Below are 23873 nucleotides of genomic sequence, written 5' to 3' on the forward strand. Positions count from 1 at the left end.
CACTCACTAACACACCCATACACACACTCATCCACCCATACAGTCCTGCACACATGCTGTGTTCAACACATACAAACAGTAAGTCACTCATTCATGCACCTATGCACTACGTAATACCCCCACCGAACCATGCAGACACTCAGACTGATACTCAAAAAACCAACTAATAACCTATATAGACACCCATGTAGCTACTCACCAACCCATGCAGCCACTTATACACAAAGTGAGAGACTGATACAGATATTTACATATTTAAACATTACTCACTAAGCCATGTATTCACTATCATACACTTAATCAGTCAGTTACACAATCAATTTTTCAAAAACAAATCATCCATTTAGACACTTATATACCCATTTATTCTTCCATCGACCTTGAGATATACATATATAAAACATATTTAATTTCAGAAAAACACACATTCACTGGATGATGTCATCAGTGATGTCATCAGTGATGTCATTTGAGATGTCATCAGTGATGTCATGAGTGATGTCACTGACCATGTCATGAGTGATGTAATATGTGACGTCATCAGCAGTGCATTGCGGGCGCCCGAGTTATAGTTAGCTGAACTAACTATAACGGGGGAATTTCAATGGTTTTGTACAAGTGAAAAGTCCAGCTAACTATAACACCCCTGAAACCTATGGTTTTTTCAGTGAATTTCTGAGGTTTTTTAAATGCTAATTCCTAACTATAACGTGCCTGAAACCTATGGTTTTTTTCTGTGAATATATATATATATAGATACATATATGTTTGTCACATATATGATTGTGTTTCCGGGGTCCTGCGCATGGGCGGGAATATTCGGGAATATTCTAGTGCTTATGACTTTGATGAGGATACCCTTGGAAGAGAACTAGGATTACAGGTAAGTAACTAATCCTTCTCTCAGGACTGTTCTAGAGGGAGAGAGGCTCTGATTGGTTCAGAGACAAGTTTGGTCCCCTTTTTTACATAACGCAGGTTATGGGTTGCAAAAGGAAATGGGCCTAGGCCTCTTTTCAGTTTGCTATCCTACTAAGCAATGCTTTTTTATGTACCGGAGACTCCCGTCTCAACGACTGGGAATGATTCAGGCATGTGAATCTATGAAAGCGCCAATACTGGAGAACTACAGTTACATGCAAGTAACTTGTTTTCTTCCCTGATATTTAAAGCCTTCATTGGTAATCTGAAGTTGCTCGAGTTATACCGGTGCATCCATGGTGCCCCCTATGGGGTATATCCTCGACTTTTCCCAGTTAATGTTTTACCCTGCGTGTTTACTATATTCCTTCACTAGTTGCAAAATCATAGGAAGTGTTGTTAGTTGGTGACATAGAGTAAAATATCATATAACAAGTTTTGTTTGGCTGTAAGGCAGCCATCGCTGTCCTGGAAGCCGCCAAGCCCCGGTGGGCTCTAATCTGGCAAGCCAGTGTTTCCAAAACTAGCGCAAAGAGTAAGGGGAACGGGGGCAGCCCTGTCTGGTCCCTCTCTGGATAGGGAAGTCGGCTGATTTTATTCCCTTAACCCCGATACTGGCTCTGTGGCCGGTGTATAGTAGCTCCACCCAGGTCATAAACTCTCTCCCAAATCTGAATTTCACCAGGGTTTGCCTCATGAAGGGCCAGTGGACAGTATCGAAGGCCTTTTGGATGATCCACATTTCTATCAAACCCTCTGGGCAGCAACGGTTAGCACGTCCCCAAGGTCCTTATTTTGGAGTGGGGACTTCAATACTGTTTTGGATTTAAATAAAGAGAGATCACATACTGAAAGGAGACCCACACTGACCATGTCCAGTACCCTCTTCTCAATGACAGATCACATTTCTCTTGGACATATAGCTCATGCAATACCCTTAGCTAACAGAGGGTACATTTGTATTCTCTGCGCACACTATATGGTCCAGACTGAATTTTGGTTAACATCAGTCAATATTAGTGCATTGGCTGTAGCTATACAGCAACTTGCTGTGACCCTCTGACCACGCACCAGTGTTGCAAATATTGGAAATCCCAGGAATGAAGGGACATCGTCCACACTGGTGCCTACTCCCCAACACATTAAAGGATGTACTGCTCTGTACAGAGCTGCATCAAGAAATTCTAGACTCTTTTCACTTGAATGAGTGTTCAGTGACCTGAAAGGGTACGTTATGGGTAGCCTTTAAGGTGCTCACACGAGGATTCCATATCTCAAAGAGCCATGGAGTGCTGAGATTGATCCAACATCACTAGACAACACTGGAATGGAACATTGGCGAGCTTGAATGGGGCTGGCAGATATCATCAGTACCAGCCACAGCATTGTCAATCAGACTAAAGATATCGGAATCAATGCTCTTGCGGAGTGCAAAATGTAATGCCTGAACTACGGCAAGTGTGAATGACCTGGTGGAACGTTAGCAACTATGCTAAATAGACACTGAGCATCAGGGGAAAATAGCCCACATAGATGTAGGGGGGACATTACATGGCATATGAGTGTTTTTTGTACATATTACACAAACCTCTATGACACTAAGGTCACCACGGACACTCAACAAATAGGACTACCTACACAATACCGCAATAGCATGTCTCAATGCTACCAGATGTGAATATCTGTGCCAACCTTTCCCAGTGGAGGAGATGACGAAGTCATTCGCGATTTAGACTGGCAAGGTCTCGGGGCTATATGGCCTCCTGGCTGAATTTTAGAAGGAATATTGCAACATGCTTGCACCTCATCTCCTCTGTGTATAAAGCTGTGTATGACAATGGCATCCTCCCACCCACACTTCAAAAGGCCTTGGTAATCACCCTACTTAAGTCCAATAAACCATCAGTCTTAACTCCTACTGTTCATTATCCCTAATTAACTGCGATGCAAAGATGCTAGCAAAGATGACTGCCAAAAGGCTACTACTCCCCCCTTCTTCCTGAATTAGAACTACTGGACATTCGGGATTCGTGCTGGATCACTCGACGGCCCATAATCTCTGCACGCTCCTAGCTATAATACATCCGCTAAACCATGACCACCAACCAGTAGAAGTAATTCTAGATGCAATTAAGGCCTTAGTGTTACTAACTTGCTTGGGTTTCGTGCCCCCTGCTTCAGCTGGATAAAACTACTCTACACGAGCCCTTCAGGATGCATAGGAGCAATGGGTTCACTTCAGACCCAATACTCCTCTGACACAGCACGAGACAGGACTGCCCCCTCTTCCCGCTACCTATTTGTGCTGGAGTTTGAGCCACTAGCAGCCAAATGAAGACAACACCACAGTAAGTGTGCTTGTTCCCTCTATGCTGATATAATACAATACCTGAGGAACCTGACAGAATACCAAAGTGCCATTTTGCGAGAAATCATTACATTTGGGGGTCTATCTGGCATCAAGATCAACTAGTCGGTGATATTCCTTCTTACAAATCCAATAACTGAAAGCACTTCAGACTTCACTCTAGTTTGGAGTGAAGAACTGGTTAACTATTTAGGAATTTGGAAACACCGAGACACTGCAGTGGTGCTAATGGAAAACTAGGGCAGAGCTGTCTCCTCCCTAGTGAAAAAAGAGCACAATAAATCAAGATACCACTTTTACTGGCCGGGTGAGTAGCCATCAGCTCCTATACTTTTTCACAAATATTTCAATGGGCTCCCAACGGATGGAACTCCTGCAATATATGAGGAGCATGCAGAGGCAACTAGTGAATTGGAATAGAAGACCGGTTGACACTGTAACGGCTGTGACTTACACTGGACTGGTACAGTCTGATCCATCGATTTATATGCTCGGCCATGATTTTAGCAAACTTGTACTGGTAATTGTGCTTAGTATGTAAGGTAAGATTTCCTGCTACTTTTTGTTTCCCCTGCTAGGGTATTGCTAAGCGTATATAGTAAACAAAACCAACTACAATAGTGAAAAAGAATTCTCAGCAGACAAGATGTTATCACATGATGTCCGCTCATAAGTGAGAAATGTAAAGCAGGAGTCCTGTTAGCCTTCTAAAACAATTTGTTCTCTGTACAAACTCAAAAGTAAAGGAAGTGGTAACATTTGTTTTGTCACAGTTCTCTTTGCTCTCTCCTGGTAGTCATGTGGCCTGCTTCTCCCCTCCACAGGTCATTGGAGTGAAGCTGACTGGTGCTCTGTCTGGGTGGTCCTCTCCCAAGGATGTGATTCTGAAGGTGGCCGGCATCCTGACTGTGAAGGGTGGCACTGGTGCCATTGTGGAGTACCACGGTCCTGGTGTAGAGTCTATTTCTTGCACAGGTCAGTGCCAGTTTCAGGTGTTGGTTATTGTGCAGTCCTTTGGGCATACAAGTGTGCTTTGGGATGAAACATTTAGGTGGGCTGTGCAGGGGTGTACTGTTGGTTAGGACATTAAATTAGGCTCTATATGAGAGGATTGCTGCAGAGAAATGTTCGTCAGATTGCAAGTTATAGCATTCAGTCAGGTAAGACTTGTAACAGTATTTCACACCGGCAGTCTACCGAAGGAAAGAAATATTCATGCATATCTCTGCACACTAACTTAGTACTGTTGGAGTGCAGTGTGCCCATTATCAGTGCTGGTGCATTTCAACAGGCTCCTTGTTTAAGGAAGAGCACTCATCCCCATTTTGTGAACTTAATTGTTGTGTAACAAAGCGGCACGGAGACTTTGCATGTATTCAGAGATGGAGAAATGTCATGCATGAAGTCATACGGGATCATTGTTAACAGACCAGTCTGGGAATATTGACTATGTTCGCCCAGTTTACCATAACCAGGGCCACTGGAATTATGCAGCAAGGGAAAACCAAATTATGCGTCAATTTGCCAAATTATGCAGCACTGAAAGACAAATTATGCAGCAAATGTTTTGATGGCATTTCATTGTAATTATTTTTACACATGTTTTACTCTGTTTTTAGGGCTGCTCTTCCTGAGTATATTAGCATAGAGGCACTAGGATGCGCAAATTTTAATGTTGTGGGAGATCTTAATCTCCATTTGGAGTGCCCTTCTTTACCCTCTATTAGGAGCTTTCTGGCGGATCTTGAGGCTTTACAGCTCTCGCAGATGATTACTTTCCCCACACATAAAGGTGGTCATATTCTTGACCCGTTCTTCACAAATCTAGAAGGACTCAGAGTTCTTGGTTCCTCCCAGTTGGTCTGGACAGACCACATGCTGGTGAAAACGGCATGCTCTTTGTCTGACTCTCCTTTTCTATCTCAGGATAGACATGTTCTTAAACGACACTGGAACAAATTAAGACTGGAGGATTTTTACCATCAGCTCGAGAAGGTTCCTTTAGGTCCGCTCACCGAGGTCGATTGTGGATACGACTTTCTGTGAGTGGATATCTGGTGCCCTCGATTCTCTGATTCCTATGTGTTGGTCCAAGTGTCACCGGAAGGAGCCGAGCCCTTGGTATGACACTTCCTTGGCATCTCTTAAGAGGGCCTGTAGACAGGCCGAAAGATTATGGAGGAAGTCGTACGACCCAGATCTGAAAGTATGTTATCTGGCCAAGGTCAAGATTTATCACAGGGCAGTGTGTCAAACTCGCGCTTCCTTTTATGCTCAACAGTTTCAGAACTCTGCCAATCGATCGAAACTTATTTTTAAAGTATTAAAGGACTTGATGGCGAAGAGAGCAACTGCAGTGGAAATATGCTCGGACTCACATTGTGAGGGTTTGGCCTCTTTCTTCCATGAAAAAGTGCAAGCCATCTATCGCACTTTCCCAACGGGTTCCCTGATGCTAGAGCAGGTTGGTTGCACCTTAGGTGAGGGGGAATGTCTTTCCATCTTACCCCCCTTATCTCTGGAGGTGTTTGACTTTCTCAGCGCCAAAATCAAGTCTGGATCTCCGGCAGACCCGCTGAAACCGGCCCAACTCAAGACCCTGGCACCGGTTTGCCGTACCCCGGTGCTGTCTTTGATCAACCTGTCTCTCTCTTCTGGAGTGGTTCCCGTTAGATGGAAGCAGGCAGTAGACACGCCAATTCTGAAGAAGGCGACCCTTAACCCCCTTAAACCTGAAAGCTACCGCCCTATCTCCCTTCTCCCTTGGGCCACGAAAATAGCGGAGGCCCATGTGAATGCCACTCTTACAGACCATCTTGGTAGGCTTAACATTCTCGACCCTACCCAGAACGGGTTCCGTGCGGGTCACAGCACGGAGACGGCCCTTCTCTCGATGGTCGAGCATCTGCGTTCCGTGCTGGATTCCGGTCGGACGGCGGCACTACTGTTATTAGATCTTAGTGCCGCCTTCGACAAGGTCTTGCACGGGATTCTGATTCGGCGTCTTGAGGAGGTGGGCGTTTCTGGCTCCACCTTGCACTGGTTTCGTTCCTTCCTTACGGATAGGTCATTCCAGGTGGCAATCCCGCCCGGTAAGTCGTCATCCTACCCGCTAGACCAGGGAGTCCCACAGGGGTCTTCACTGAGTCCCACCCTTTTCAATCTGTATGTGAGACCGTTGGCTGCGGTCGTCAAGCGGTGGGGCCTGACCATGGTCTCTTACGCAGATGACACGCAGCTGGCGGTCACACTGAGTGGGGACTCAGACCTGGAGGCTCCCAGGTTCTGTGATGGTCTGCGGGAAGTGGCTAACTGGATGAATTCCAACTGTCTCCAGTTAAACACTAAGAAGACGGAGATTATGGTGGTTGGTAAACAGGTTGCTTTGTGGGATGACAAATGGTGGCCTTCGGAGTTGGGTGTGACTCCCCTTCCAGCGGCAGAGATAAAAAACTTGGGAGTGTGGCTTGATCCTTCTCTGAGTTTCATCTGTCATACCAAGAAGGTGGCGGCTTCTTGCTATGGCATCATCAGAGGACTTCGACCCATCCTCAAATTCTTTGATGCACCCACAAGACAGCTGGTGGTCCAAGCATCAGTGCTGTCCAGGCTGGACTATGCCAGCTCCCTACTGGCGGGGATAAACCAGTCAGAATTTCTGCGGCTCCAGCGGGTTCAAAACGCTGCGGCCCGACTGGTGACAGGTCTGCCTAGGCGATGCTCGGTGTCCAATACTCTGCGCTCTCTCCACTGGCTCCCTGTGCAGCAGAGGATTAGATTTAAGGTTCTCTGCTTTGCATTTAAAATCCTAAAGGGTACTCCCCCACAAATCTTGGAGAAATTGCTGATCCCCTATGTCCCCTCTCGCACTCTTAGATCGCTAGGCCAGAACTTAGCAGTGGTCCCGCGTTTTAAGTTGAGCAGAATTGGTGGCCGCTCCTTTCGAGTCCTGGCAGCGAGTTGGTGGAATTCTCTTCCTCCACAAATCCGGGCCATCGATGAGCTCCTTCAGTTTAGACGGGCTATCAAGACCTTTTTATTTGTTTAGTTTATCTGTTGTGTCTCGTCTCCTTTTGTCCGCTTTTAGTGCTGTGTTGTGTTCACCTTCTCAAAGCGCCAGGATGCCCCTTTGCTGGGGCAGCTGTGCGCGGTACAAATAAAAATAACATAACAAAAATAACATAACATACTGTAATACTGTCTGGAAAAAGGCTAAACCTCATTTGTACCAGTTCAACAACCAAATACCGAAATAAGCGACTGAAATGTGACCAATTAACCTTTGCAAAGGGTCTTCCCCTGCACGCAAACATGTCACTACATTTTTATTAACGTTTGATCTGTTTGAGGTAGGCACTTTGTTTTTGTTAAAATCTGTAGATTATGCAACAGGTGATGGATTATATGGCAAATGCGGCAAACCTATAGCTATGCAAAAATAGCTAGGGCGGCAGAATCGCGTCATTCCAGGGGCTCTTACCATAACATCATGCATGGCCGTTTTTTTAGTTTTAACATCGTAAAATTTAAAATCCAGATGGATGGTGATGTGGGGCACATGTGAAATCTGACTGTTTTTGTGGCATTGAAACATGCCATCGAAATCAAATCAGATTTAATTGCGGACATTAACCTCTTTGAATAAAAGTGCACTGTAAACAGCTTGATATTGTCTAAAAGTCACATCATTTGATGAACTGCACAACAAACGATTTCTTTGTATGACTGTAGTTGATGTGAGCATCCCTCTGAATACCTTAATACCTGTCCACGGTGTGCTTTAGCAGCTCCTCAGTGGTACTAAGCTGTAAATGAATGTCAGTACCATTACATAGCTTAGAATTTTTCTGTCCCTTCCTTCCCTCTTTCTTTACCATCTTTTCAGATTGTGTTCTCTATAGTGTTCAGGCCGAGAGTAAAGAAGTAGCAAGAACTTCTACTTCTGCCCTACAAATAGTCAGTGGAGAGGGACGTGTTGGATACTTTCTCATATGCTTTCTGATGTACATACACGCTGTACTACATCAAATTGTAATAGTTGTGAAAGAGGCACTCCTTTAAGTTGCTGGTGATCGTGAGGAGGTGTAGCAGTACTGGAGAACTGATGTGCTTCTGCCCGTGAATTTGTCCACTGCTCGCCGGACCCGCTCCGCGGGTCCCGCTTCGTTGTTTGGGCTTGCCGACTGTGCTTGCACCGGGACTGCCGCAGAGGCGCTGTGTTTGGGAAAGGTGAGGGTTCAACTGGATACAGGGCTGCGAGCGTATATACAGGGACTTCATCTCCCAGGAGTCCCTGCATGACCAATTAACACCACCTGGTCCGCTCTCCCTGCATGCCTGCCCCGCCCCCTAACCACTCTCCCTCCCTTCATAGCAAGCTGATCATACCGCTGCGCGGGAGCGCCGCGGGTGCATCCCGGGAGAAGCCCGGGACAAGGGCGGGACCGTCTGAGGCCGTCCGAGGTCGTTTGAGGCCGGGCTGGGCTATTCCCCTTAAATCTGGTTTTTAAGTTGTTCATGGTTTGCGATTTATTTATTGTATTTTAGTACTGTCACTAACCAGTTATGGCATTAAGCTTTGGGAAGGGAAGAATTGCTCAATTGTCAACCACGGGTGGGGTGGTCAGTGGAACAATGGACCAATTTATAAAACGAGCAACAGTGATTTTAGAGAAAGAGATTTCCCTTACTGAGAAACGTCTGTCCCTAGATCTCAATACAGGGAAACGCTCATCTTTAGGCCACATTGGGACTGTGATCTCCCCTGACCCCTTAAGATTACCTAAACCTATTATTACTCAGGAATCTCGGTCCTGCTCGAGCCCAACGATTTTGGTTGGGGACAATTCAGCGGATTGTTCTACTCCCAATCATTCTCCACCTAGTATGATTTCTAGTAGCCTATTCAGTAGAGTTTCTAGCCCTTCTCCATCACATAGACCCACTACAGAAACCCCAAAAATATGCTCACTGGTAAATACCAAACCAAGTAAAAGGAAAAGAGGGGGTGGTCCCCAGAAGGGTGGAACTGCTAAAATGCCCAAAATCCCTAACAAAATTGGGAAAACTTTGATCCCCAACGATACTACCCAGTCAACAAACCCAACTTTGGTCAAAAGAGGTCCAGCCCAACAGTCCCCCACGAGTAGTGCTGCTTATGGTCTTTTGGGTAAACTGGAAACCCTAATCAAATCCTTGATCGCACCCCTAGTGGAGAGAACAAGGTTGATTAATTCGAAATTAGACAAGTTGGAGAACCTTGTGTTCGAGGCATATGAGCTGCAGATCACACACTGAGGATAAGATCGCCATCTGGTGTTGGGCTCGGATGATTGCAGGTTGTTGTTGTCTTCGGAGAAGCCTTTGGTCACGAGGTTGGTGACTCCTCCCCTGGACAACAGTGCGCATGGGCATCCACTCCATCGGCAGATTGTTTTTTTCCGCCATTGGGTTCGGATGAACTTTTTTCCGCTCCAGCAGAAAACTTCCAGCAATCGATTTAACTCTTTGATTTGTATTCCATCGACGTCGACATCAACTCGGACCGGTTCCGGAAGCGGCTGATGGACAGGACACCCTTCAAAAAATGCCCCCAGTGTGGAGCGAAGTTCCCCCACAGTGACCACCACGAGGTTTGCAACCTCTGCCTGTCGCCGGAACACAACGAGTCCACCTGTCCAGCTTGTTCCGCTTTCCGTTCGAAGAAGACCCTCCGGGACCGAAGAGCTCGACGCCATATTATGGCCAAACCAGCTCCAGAACCGGAAGACATCTTTGCTCAAGATGTTCCCGAAGACGACACCGAAGATCTCGAGATCGTGTCCGAAGCCGACGATTCCGATGACCTCATCACTCCAGGGCAGCGTGTGAGTACCACCCCCCCTGCCCCTGCCCCATCCAAAAAAGCAGTGGTCAAGACTCCGCCAGTTGGGCCCAGTCGCGACCGGAAATCCTCTTCAGAAGCCCCGCCCTCGGGCCCGGCTCCGAAGACATCTAAGCCTGTGGGTGGCTCGGGCTCGAGCAAACCTCACCTAATTGTGCCTTTAACACCCTCGGCACCCAAACACTCATTGTTGGCACCGAAACAGGCTCCAAGACCGAAATCTCCTTCGGCACAGAAACGTTCCTCGGCACCGAAGTCTCCACCGGCACCGAAACGTTCTTCAACATCGATGCCTAAAAGTCCATCGGCACCGAAAACTCATTCGGCACCGAAACATCAATCGGCACCGAAACCTCAGTCGGCACCGAAAAATCAGTCGGCACCGAAAAATCAGTCGGCACCGAAAAATCAGTCGGCACCGAAAAATCAGTCGGCACCGAAAAATCAGTCGGCACCGAAAAATCAGTCGGCACCGAAAAATCAGTCGGCACCGAAAAATCAGTCGGCACCGAAAAATCAGTCGGCACCGAAAAATCAGTCGGCACCGAAAAATCAGTCGGCACCGAAAAATCAGTCGGCACCGAAAAATCAGTCGGCACCGAAAAATCAGTCGGCACCGAAAAATCAGTCGGCACCGAAAAATCAGTCGGCACCGAAAAATCAGTCGGCACCGAAAAATCAGTCGGCACCGAAAAATCAGTCGGCACCGAAAAATCAGTCGGCACCGAAAAATCAGTCGGCACCGAAAAATCAGTCGGACCCGAAAAAATCATCGGAGCCGAAAACTGCGTCCCCGCCGAAACAAGCTCATAAAGACCCGAAGCGGACGTCACAGACACCACCTTCGGAGCCAGATGATCTTTTTCGACCAGATCCTACTCAGAAGCGGATCTACATCAATCCTAAAACAGGACATGTGACTGCCATCCCATATAAAAAGCGGAAGCTGGACACTACACCTCCCCCAGCTCCCATACGGAAAAAGGACTGTGCTACTTCACCACTTCGTCCTTCCTCTCCTGTTTTACCTCCTAACCCGTCCCCCCCTCCTCCTCCTGCTTCTCCTTTACCTTTACCTTTACCATCTCCCTATCATTCACCTCCTCCTCAGGATGATAATGATGACTTAGGGGGAGGGGCGGACCCTGATTTATTTGATGATCCTGCTGACCCAAACGACCCTTTTACGTTCCCAGACCCAGCACCCATGGATGACTGGTCTTATCCTATACCTGACATGCCTAACCCCACCACCTACCCTTCCAAGCCCTCCCCTCCTGATGACCACCTAGGGTACGGCCAACTTATAAATAGGGCAGCAACATTCCACGGCGTTACAATGCACACAGACGCCATTGAAGAGGACTTCCTCCTTGATACCTTTGAGCAGTCACAAAAGACTGTCCACATACTGCCCATGATCAAAGGGGTTATAAAGCATGCTACTGAAGTCTTTAAGGACCCTGTTCGAGCTAGGGTGCTCAACCCACGCATCGAAAAAAAGTACCGACCAGCCCCGCAAGACCCTGCATACATTAAGGCCCAGCTCCCCTTAGACTCCCTAGTCGTATCAAATGCCAGGAAGCGCGCTAACTCTCAGACAACTGGAGAAACGCCTCCCCCAGACAAGGAGTCTAAGCTTTTAGAAGCCTCGGGCAAACGGGTCGCCGCGCAGGCGGCTAACCATTGGCGTATTGCCAATACCCAGGCCCTGTTAGCCAGGTATGATAGAGCGCATTATGACCAACTTGAGGACCTTATGCAGCATCTGCCTGAACCTTTTAAGTCCCAGGCCTCTGACCTCATCCAAGAAGGCAAATTAATATCTAATGCCTCCATTAAATGCGCCTTAGATGCAGCAGACACTGCTTCTAGAGCGGTCAATACTGGCGTCTTACTCAGACGACATGCCTGGCTCCGTATTTCCGGTTTTAAACCGGAGGTTCAAACCGCAATTCTTGCTCAACCTTTCAACCAAGAGCAGCTATTTGGCCCTGCAGTGGATACTGCATTAGAAAAAATGAAAAAGGATAATGAAACTGCCAAGTCTATGGGAGCACTGCAGTCTCAACAGAACCGGGGTTCCTTTCGTCGCTCCTTTTATAGAGGAGGCTCCAAAAACACATCAACTGAGACCACGTCCACCTTTAAAAATTCTGGACAAACATCCCCTAACAGAGGTTACTTCCGGGGAGGTTATAGGGGAAACAATAACAAAGGTCGAGGACGCGGCAATAACAACAACACCCGCACCTCACCAGCCACCAAACAGTGACTTGCCACCACTCCCCCCAGACCATTCCACTCCGGTCGGGGGACGACTCCAACAATTCCTGCCTGTCTGGACTTCCATCACCACAGACAGGTGGGTAAGACAAATTATCCAGTCTGGCTACTGCCTCGAACTCATACAATCCCCCCCAAACATACCGCCCAAACAACGTCCAATGTCCTCGCATCATCTCTCTCTCCTCAAACAAGAAGTTCAATCCCTGTTACAAAAACATGCGATAGAACCAGTTCCCCTTCAACATCAGGGAAAAGGGGTATATTCTCTATACTTCCTCATTCCCAAAAAGGACAAAACACTAAGGCCCATACTGGATCTCAGACTACTAAACCAGTATATACATTCGGATCATTTTCACATGACCACTCTCCAACAAGTCCTCCCACTTTTACAACAGGGAGACTTCCTCGCCACATTGGACCTCAAGGACGCATACTTTCACATCCCTATGCATCCCGCTCACAGAAAATATCTACGATTTGTGGTAGATGGGCAACACTATCAATTTACAGTTCTCCCATTCGGAGTAACAACAGCACCCAGAGTGTTCACCAAGTGCCTAGCAGTCGTGGCAGCGCATCTCAGAAGACAACAGATCCATGTCTTCCCCTATCTGGACGATTGGCTCATAAAAGCCAATACATACCAAAAATGCGTTCTCCACACTCATCGCACGATTCAAACTCTCCACGATTTGGGATTCACTATCAACTACCCCAAATCCCACCTACAACCTTCCCACTTACATCAGTATCTAGGAGCAACCATAGATACATCCAAAGCCATTGCCTATCCCAGCACAGCCAGGATAGCCAGTATACAAAATCTCATCCCTCAATTTCAAACTCATCCATCTCTTCCAGCAAGAGTGTTCATGCAGCTCCTAGGCATGATGGCGTCCTGCATCTCCATAGTCCCACACGCACGACTTCAAATGCGTCCCTTACAAGAATGCTTAGCACAACAGTGGAACCAAGCTCACGGACAACTTACCGATCTGGTGTTGGTGGACAGTCGCTCACTTCGATCACTGAAATGGTGGAACACCATCAACCTGTCCAAAGGGAGACCGTTCTTAGAGCCTCTTCCACAAGTTGTGCTAACTACAGACGCATCTCTCACGGGGTGGGGAGCCCACCTCCTTCACCATACCACTCAGGGCAGATGGACCAGTCAACAGAAACTGCTCCACATCAACCACCTGGAACTCTTAGCAGTGTTCCTAGCACTAAAATCCTTTCAAATTCACCTAAAGAACAAAACTGTCCTCATACGCACAGACAACATGACGACAATGTATTATATACAGAAACAGGGAGGGACACACTCTCTCCAACTGTCCCAACTGGCACAGCAAATCTGGAGATGGGCAATTCCCCAAAACATCTACCTGTTAGCAGAACATCTCCCAGGGATCCACAACCAAGTGGCCGACCTCCTAAGTCGCCACACACAACAGATCCACGAATGGGAACTACACCCCAAGGTTCTACTCCCCTTCTTCCACAAGTGGGGACAACCAGACATAGACCTGTTCGCCACTCCCGAAAACACAAAATGCCCAACCTTCGCCGCCAGGTTTCCACACCCACAGTCGAAGGGCAATGCCCTATGGATGAACTGGTCAGGCAGATTTGCGTACGCCTTTCCGCCTCTCCCACTAGTTCCATTTGTGGTACGCAAACTGAAACAACAGTCACTAACACTAATACTAGTGGCTCCCACTTGGGCACGTCAACCGTGGTTCACCACACTTCTGGAACTATCTTTAGTTCCACATCAAAAGCTACGCCTCTCCCCGGATCTGTTAACCCAGAACCATGGAGAAATCAGACACCCAGATCCTCAAACACTGAACCTAGCGATCTGGCTCCTGAGGTCTTAGAGTTCGGTTACCTCAATCTCCCTCCAGACTGTATGAATATCATAAAAGAAGCCAGACGCCCTACTACTAGAGCGTGTTATGCCGCTAAATGGAAACGATTTGCCATCTACTGCGCTAATAATGACATACATCCATTGGATGCTTCCATCCAAAACATCATTTGCTATCTACTACACTTGCAAAGATGCAATCTAGCGTATTCCTCTATACGATTACACCTAGCAGCCTTGGCAGCCTACTTGCAAAATAGGCAACACCTGTCCCTTTTTAAGGTACCAGCCATCAAAGCGTTTATGGAAGGTCTCAAAAGGATTCTTCCCCCAAGATTGCCACCTGCCCCAGTGTGGAATCTCAATGTGGTCCTAACAAGACTCATGGGCCCCCCATTTGAACCTATGCACAAATGTGAATTGCAATTCCTAACATGGAAGGTAGCCTTCCTTATCGCAATCACTTCCCTGCGCAGAGTAAGTGAAATACAAGCCCTTACACTTGAAGAACCTTTCTTACAACTACACCGTAACAAAGTGGTTCTTAGGACAAACCCTAAATTTCTTCCAAAAGTGATTTCCCCTTTCCACCTTAACCAATCAGTAGAATTACCGGTCTTTTTCCCAAATCCAGACTCGGTAGCTGAAAGGGCCCTACATACCTTAGATGTTAAAAGAGCATTGCTTTATTACATCGACAGAACAAAACCTTTTCGAAAGACAAAACAACTCTTTGTTGCTTTCGCGCCACCACACAAAGGCAACCCAATCTCCAAATCAGGGATAGCCAGGTGGATAGTTAAATGCATCCAAATATGCTACCTCAAGGCTAAACGTACACTCACAGTTCCCCCTAGGGCGCACTCCACGCGTAAAATAGGGGCTTCTATGGCCTTCTTAGGCAATATTCCCTTAGAAGACATTTGCAAGGCAGCCACATGGTCTACCACGCATACCTTCACTAAACACTATTGTGTTGACGTGCAGGCCAAACAACAGGCCTCCGTGGGCCAGGCTGTCCTAAAAACTTTATTTCAAACTGCTGCAACGGATACAGGCGACCACCGCTAAGGGGAGCACTGCTGTATAATCTATCCTCAGTGTGTGATCTGCAGCTCATATGCCTCGAACGGAATATGCTACTTACCAGTATGCATCTGTTCTTGGCATGTAGAGCTGCAGAGTCACACACGCCCGCCCGCCTCCCCGGGACCTGTATCTGTTCCAGCATCCGTCTTACTTAGACATTACACATGGACATCCTTTCTTTCTTTTCTATATACTCCATCTTTTCCCAACATGGCGAAAAACAATCTGCCGATGGAGTGGATGCCCATGCGCACTGTTGTCCAGGGGAGGAGTCACCAACCTCGTGACCAAAGGCTTCTCCGAAGACAACAACAACCTGCAATCATCCGAGCCCAACACCAGATGGCGATCTTATCCTCAGTGTGTGACTCTGCAGCTCTACATGCCAAGAACAGATGCATACTGGTAAGTAGCATATTCCTTTATTAAACACAGATGTACTGAACAAATTAGTTAAAGGAATGGAAAACCCTAACGTACTGATTGTTGAACCCCAAAAAACAGGCTTAGATAATGGAACAAGTGCTTTAACACCAGTTGTAAATGACATTCCTAATTCCCAAGAAGTACAACATAGTACGGATATTCCCCATGTAGGCAAAACTACTATAGTTATCACACAGGCTAGGCATACTGGGGCAGGGGCGGTGTCTAAAACAAAGGTTGCACTGCAAGTTCCAGTTCCAGTTCCAGTTAGTGGGCTAACTGGGCTTTCTCGGTTGGAGAAGGAGAAAAACAAGCAGCGTTTGCCTTGTGTTAATCTTCCCCCAGAATCCACACCTTACACTATCATTCTGGTGGGAGTCCCTTCATTGGGGGAGGATAAACAAGAATCCGATAGAGAGCTAAAAAATAAAGTCATATTTTGGTTTAACAAGAAAATAACTCTCCCTCCCTTCTCTAATACTGAGATACTCTGTGTTAGAAGGGTGAATTGGGTGGGACAATGTCCAAAGGATTTAGAGGGTGACTGTATCATTGTGAATTTTAGGGACCCTTGGGTTGTTGACTTTATCCGCAGAGAGCCAAGATTTGGGAGGGAGGGAGATATACAATCCTTAGGTCTTGATTATTTCTACCCTCGCTCAACTAGTGGCTCTTCCCACTTACTTTTCAAACCATATAGGAGAAGACATCCGGGGGTAAATCCTGTAGTCCAGATAGAGCGACACCTTCCCTTGTCCAACCGGTTCGAGCCCCTTATAGGTTTAGAGGGGGTAGATTGACTTTCATACAGGCACGGTAAAAACAGTTGGCCGATGAATCCTGAAGCGGTCTCCATAGGGACTGGTACCTTAGAGGGGGAAGTAGCTGTCCCTGATGGATTAATTTTAGGTAGCCCATTGGAGTTGGTGACGGCGATAACGGAGGGTGTGCAAGGAAAGGGGCAGTCCGCATTTTCAACCAGGATAATTACAGACAGGGATTCCTTGTTGGAGAGTGGAGGGTTATCGAGTATTAGTCTCCAGGCTATCGAACATTCTCAATCCCCTAGTATGAATACCCCGCTTAAAATAGCTTCCTGGAATATTGCGGGGCTGAAAAGCAAGGTAGGCCTAGGAGAGTGGGCTGACTTTGCTGACAACCATGATATTTTAATAGTTCAGCAAACCTGGGCCCTTGATCCTATTTATAGACATGGGTATATTAATTTCTACAAACCCGCCCAGAGGGGTAGAATGGGCAGAGCTTCTGGGGGATTTACTATTTGGGTGAGGCAGTCACTCAGTTATAGGATCAATGAAGTGTTAGTGGATACTCCTGATATTCTTGCGATTATGCTGATGAGTCCCAACCTCCAGGAGATTTTTATTGTCAACATATATGCTCGCGGACTCCCTGGGGGACGTAGTCCGTTGGTTATTAGAGAATTAGATCTCCTCCTTAATAATATCGGTAGGGATACGTTCGTGGTAGTGGCGGGGGATTTTAATTGTACCTTCGAACCACTCCAATGTGAGGGAGTGGACATATTTGCTGAAGAAGATGTGCAATGGAATATCCCTCCCCTCGAACTAAAACCAATTCAGCGCGGGACAGAGGCTGCACTACAATGGATGGGTGTGTGTCTTGAGTGGGGGTTGAGAGCGGTTAATGGCCGATCACATTCCGATAAAGAAGGCCGGGCCACATTTGACAATGGCACCAGTACAAGTCGAATTGATTATATCTTAATCGGGGTCGAGTACTGGGTGCTATTGGAGGATATGTTAATAATGGCTCGACCTGAGAGCGATCATAACCCGTTAGTGCTTGGTCTAAATCTAAAGGACTGCCTAAGGAGATTAAGTCCGACTGAGTGTGCAACTGCAGAGGCTATTCTAACAAACGACAGTAGAAGGCTTAGGTGGAGCAGGATAGTGAAGGATCCTATGATATTAGACAGAACTTCATTAGAGGTCTCTTCCACTTTATCTGCTTTGCAAGCTCTGGTTGACCCGTTGAACCAATTATCGTACATAATTGGTCAGCATGACAACCTCTTTGGTGTTTTAAAATGTCTTTTTACTACAAGTTTTAAACCCATGAACTTAAAGGTCCCAAAAACAGGAAAAAAATGGTATAATAATTCCTGTAGACAGGCACATACTCACCTGATTAAAGCCTTAAAATCTAGAGATGTTACAGAAATTAGGATGGCAAGGCCTGCGTATAAAAAGGTACAAAGAGTCAAGGAGAGAATGGGATGATTTGCATTGGCTGGACTTGTATGAAGCCAGTAAATCAAAGGACCAGACCAAGTTTTGGCAGATAGTCAAATGGGGTAGTAATCGGGACTGCCAGATCCCGACGAATTTTGTCTCGCCAGAAGTGTGGGTAGAATATTTTGAGCACCAGTTTAGGGGTAGTGAACCAGAAACTGTGAGTGGCTTACCTGCTCTTTCTTTAAGTGAATCACTGATCTGTCCACCTATAGTTTTTGAGAATACTGATGCAAAGTTTGCACTGGGTTTGATTAAAGCAGGTAAAGCCCCTGGCATTGATTGTATCCCGACCGACTTATTCAAATTTGATTTAATGAATTGGGTCCCTTATATCACTTTTATAGCTAATGCCATTGCAAGTGGTGCCCAAATTCCGGATTCATGGCGTGGGGCGATAATTTTACCTATATTTAAGAAGGGGGAACGTTCGGCCCCGGAAAATTATCGCCCTATAAGTCTAATAGATTCAATTCAGAAAGTTGTAGCTAGGATGGTGTTGGTTAAAATCCTTGAATGGATGGAGATTGAGAATATATTATCTCCTATGCAAGCAGGATTTAGACCCAGTGTCAGTACAATTGATCAGGTGTTTAGATTCCTTCTTATATATTGGAAGGTGGTGACCTTGGGCGGTGGAACTATTTACGCAGCGTTTGTAGACTTAAAGTCTGCATTCGACCTCGTACCAAGAGAAAAGCTATGGGCTGCCCTAAGGAACATGGGAATGCCGTTAGCACTCCTGGATATAATAATATTACACGAGGCTAACTTTGCCCAGGTGAGATGGGGCAGGCAAGGACAGATAACAGAGAGGTTTCCAGTCACCCGTGGCGTCCGTCGGGGATGTGTCCTTGTACCAACACTGTTTTTGTTATTCATCAACAGGGTCGTGCAGTACTGTGTAGACACTCCCACTGATGCCCCTATTTTAGGTGGTACTAAGTTCCCACTTCTCATCTTTGCGGATGATACCTCATTCTATCTAAGACTCAAAAGGGGCTCCAACTCGCCATAAATAAGTTTGAAAAGTTTTGTAAAGACAACGACCTTAAAGTCAATGTCAGCAAGACAAAATTTGTGGTGTTTACTAGAAATAAGCCACAGAAGGGTCACGTTAGGATGAATGGTGTCGAACTAGAACAGGTGGAAGTTATGACATATTTAGGGATTGTACTTGAAAACAAGTTAAGATGGAAACCACAGGTTGATGTCCTGTCATTGAAATTTGCCCAACTATCTGGTACCTTAATCAAGGAACAAAGAACCTCTACAACCAAAAGGATTGGCCCTGCATTAAGAATTTATAATGCTAAAATAAGTTCAGCAATCCTGTATGGTGCAGATTTATGGGGCTCTTCAGACTTGTCCTCCTTGGTTAAAGTCCAAAATAAATTTCTACGTAACCTAATTGGCCTGCCCCAATCTAGTCCCTTGAAACCCCTGTTACTAGACCTGGGTTGTTACCCTATTGACAAAGTGGCACGGTTTAGATCCGTTGCTCTGTGGAGAAGGATCTGGTCAACACCTGAACTTGCTACTTTTGCAAAGGAGATATTAGATGTTAGATCCATTTTGGGATCTGCTAACATCCCTTGGTTTAGAAATGTGAGATCGATACTGGTAAACATGGGCCATGATCAGTTATGGTCTGATCCCGGTAATAGCATTTTTCCTTCAAAAAAGGATTTTAAAGAACAGTACTGGGCGACTATACGTTATCAACATATGGTCCAGACAGATCCCACTTCTCTTTCTGGTAGATTCCTGGAACACAAGCTCACTCCCTCTTTAGAGCAGTATTGGGATGTAATTGTAAAGAGCTGTGATAGAAAACTATACCATCAGTTTAGGGTGGGGTCACTTCCAGTGAGATCTTTTACATCTACATGGCGTGGCCAGACGAATGAGTACTGCCCTTGGTGTAGAGATAAAAAAGAGTCCATAGGCCATGTATTTTTTGTTTGCCCATCCTATTCAGCCACCCGAGGAAAATGGCTCAAACCCATCTGTAAAAACATGAAAACTCGGGTGAGCCAGGAGGCATTATGGCTCTTAAGGACTAATACATCGATTCCAGTGGCCATAGCCGTTGCAAAATTTCTGGGTTGGACATGGATTATTAGAGCCAGACAACATTGTAATAGCGGCTAAATAGCCCCTTATAACAAGTACATATTTCTAACACGCCTTTAACCGACAATTTTAATACTTTTTAATCCTATTTTATTGTGTATAATATGTTTAACTCCTCTTATTAGTGATGATTTGTGCTAATTAACTCTTGTATGTATTTTATTTTATTTTCCCGATCTTTTAATATTGTGTAATTTTGACATCTGGAGTTTTTAGTCATGAGTGGAATGTTTTATTGCATGTCTTTTATGATGAAATAATATCGAAATAAAGACGTATGAACTTGACTTGAAAAGAGGCAAAATACACAATAATAATTTGAAACATCTTCAGGTACTCAATTTAGCAGCCATTGGAGATGTATGTATTGTGAAACAGAGCTCACCGAGCCCACCACCTCAATATCAGTGCAGTGAGGAGGGGTGGGGAAGACAAAAGCTATTATTTCCTTTAGGACTGCACCAGTGATCACTGTACAGGGCTTCTGTGCACATCCTCGCACAAAGGTTGAGGGTTCTCTTAATTGCCGGTTCTGCCTGCATGCTGACTGGATATCATGCTTATTCCTGTTTAACTGTGCAATTGTTCCTATGGACCCTATTTAGGTATGGCAACAATCTGCAACATGGGAGCGGAGATTGGTGCAACCACTTCAGTCTTCCCCTACAATCACCGCATGAAGACATACCTGAGCAAGACCGGAAGGAGCGGTGAGTATAGCTGGAATTAATAGTGCTGTATTCTCTAGCTGAGGTAATTCCATCTCCACTAGTGTTCCAGTTGTTTTTAATTTGGACCTCCTTGTCACAACCTAGTCACTTTTTGAATGTTTGTATTGCCTAGTATTTAGATTACTTTATGAAATATGCCTCCACAAACCAGACTCAGCCTTGTGCAGAATTGTGCAGTTTGATACCTTACTAAGTATATTTGCTACTTTACAGTCACTATTTGACAAACTCACAGCAACAATTGTAATTGTATCTGAAACACACATTATGTTCTAAATAAACAAAGGAATATGGAGATTAAACACTTCAGTAAGCCAAACTGTTATTCTGAAATCTGCTTTGCCAGTTTCCTCAAAGGCAATTTAGCTAGTTTATTTTGCTTGTGTAGATGTGGGATTCTCTTGCCTTCCAGGTTTTTCATGTCACAATTGTCAATCACTGCTTATGATACTGGCCCTTGCTGTTCTTTAAAAGCTTCCGTACTTTGGTATGTACATCAAGCTATTCAAGTCGCTTGCTTCAAGACTTGCCACTCAAGAAGTTTAAACTGCTTTACTGCATCTTAGGTACTTCATTGATGGTCATAAACGTTAGAATAATTCATCGCTGCGTGCATAGACCCCCAGAACACTTCATGTTAATTATTTGTCCATTGAAATATGTGATCAGTGTTTCATTATATATATGAACACCCTGTTTGTAACAGTCTACTCGAGTCATTTGTTTTCTCCTTGACTTAGGCCGGGAAAAAATGCTCAAGAGCTCATTTACAAACTACACTTCGGTATTTGAAATCTAACTACAGCAGAAGTCTGTCTTTTTTTTTTTTTTAAATGTTTATTGATTAACATCTTATATCACTCATAAACAGTTCAATCAGGAGCCTCCGCTCGCGAAAATCATTGCTAATACACAGTACTCCTTATACGATCTTACCTTTAACCGATGGTTTACAGTTGAAAGTAATCACACTCATTGGAAAACCTTGTGGTGAACCACCCACAATTCTCACCAACGTATTTCCTTAACAAGGTATAATGTGGCAAGATCAATAACAAAGTACATTCGTAAGCTCTGGATCATAATAAAGAAAATGAGCACCGCCTCGCACTCTGCCCACCGAATAAATTCAGCCTTCCACTTCTGCAATCTCGGCCCTCGCTGCTCCTTCCAATTAGCAGTAATTTCCCGTTTGGCCAGGACCAGCCCTAGGTCTATAAATGTACTAGTTATTTTTGTCTTCGAGGTGTGGGGAAACCAGTGTAATAAACATGGACCTATACCAAATTCAATCTCCCTTTCCGTGACATTGCAAAGCAGCGTCCACACTCCTCGCCAATAAGTCCCGATTCGAGGGCAGCCCCACATCATATGGCAGAAGTCAGCTCCCTCAACAGCAGAAGTCTGTCAGTCATTGAGGGTAAACTGCAGCTTTAAAATGTTTATACTGTACTGCTGTGAAAAAGGGCTGGCATTGATTTAAGGTGCCAAAGGTTCACTGCCCATGCCGCTTGTACTGACATTTGCCTCCCAGTCAGTTCAGTTTTCCGGATCATGTGAGACTGATCGGAGAGCACTTTAGGTTTTTACAAGTCTATTTTTCAGATTAATTTCTCTCAAACATTTACAGCTTCTTTGTTTTTGATACCATCTTTCAAGTAAATCTAATTTCCTTAATTTTTCTGCGTTTTCGACTTAATTTTCATTCACTAGACAGTCACTATAAAGTGCCCTGGATGTGGCAGAAAGAAGCCAGTCCCCACCTCAGTGTGTGTGGTGTGTCACTATGGTTGCAATTCTCTAAAAAATGCTACCTAAAAATGTCAAAAAGGAGATTGAAAGACAGAGGAAAGAATTCGACTGAGGGGGAAGCTGAAGACCTGAGGAACAAAGGAATGATGAAGTAGTTAAGCAGTCCAACTCCAAAGAAGTTATAATCTCAAACTCCACGCCTCTTCACCCATTGACTCCTTCCACATCAAGATCTAGGTTGGATACAACTTCTCCCCAGACAAGCCCATGCCCTCCATCAGACCAAAAAAAAACACCTTAAGAGTTTCTTGAAGGTCTGTCTACTGACAGGTCTTTGATGTTTTACATCCTTTAAATCACCCTCCTCTCTTACTATAGTCTCACCAGTATACAATATTACATTTTGTGACTTTCTGGTGATGGGTAGTAATGTAAACATTCAAGTGGAATCATCACAATCCTCAATCTGCGTTATACTTGGGATGCTATAGCCAAGGGTTTTTCCTATACCTCTTCTCCCCTTGTTACCGGGCTTATTGAAGATCACGGAGGACAAGTTCCTACAGTCATAACAGAAAAACCGTGGCGTTTGTAAAAGTATAAGTCTCGGCAGAAGAATCCAGGATTCTGCAGATCTACCCTGAAACCAGACTGTTGTGACTGCCGCCAGGCTGTGCCATGCATCAGCTCTATAGATCACTGCGCCCCTGCCCCTCCCTACCAAAGGGAAAGCAAAAACATTAACCTGGCTGCGAAGAAAATGTGCAGCACTGCTTCTAAAGCTTTAAAAATGGTTGGTGTTACAGGGCTGCTATGGAGGAGAAATATAGGAAAGACTGAGGTCTTTTAAGATCTACCACACCCTGGGCACTAATCGGGTCGTCAGTGCGGCAATCAATAGTTCAGAATTGGCAGCAATGGGATACTACAATTGAAGTGTCCTTGCACAGGTGGTTCTGCTTAAGGCTAACTGTTTTAAAACCTGATGCACAACAGAAATTTATGAACCACCTCTTTTCCAGTTCAGCTCTTTGGACGTTGTACTGAGAATGAGATGATTAAAAAAAGAGGATGAGACATTAAAATCCATTGGCTTTGGAGAGAGAAAATCCATACCGCAGCAGAT

At 45.4% G+C, this 23873-nt stretch overlaps 1 protein-coding gene across 1 annotated transcript in view; it reads left to right on the top strand.

Moving 5' to 3' along the window:
- ACO2 (aconitase 2) overlaps window positions 1-23873 on the top strand; it is a 392352-nt gene that overhangs the window by 191338 nt on the left and 177141 nt on the right. The window contains exons 6-7 of the mRNA XM_085601209.1: window positions 4114-4264; window positions 20870-20974. Coding sequence (XP_085457335.1) covers window positions 4114-4264; window positions 20870-20974 — 256 coding nt within the window. The remainder of the gene's footprint in view (window positions 1-4113; window positions 4265-20869; window positions 20975-23873) is intronic.

Source organism: Triturus cristatus, chromosome 4_2 (genome assembly GCF_964204655.1).
Source record: "Triturus cristatus chromosome 4_2, aTriCri1.1, whole genome shotgun sequence".
NCBI lineage: Eukaryota > Metazoa > Chordata > Amphibia > Caudata > Salamandridae > Triturus > Triturus cristatus.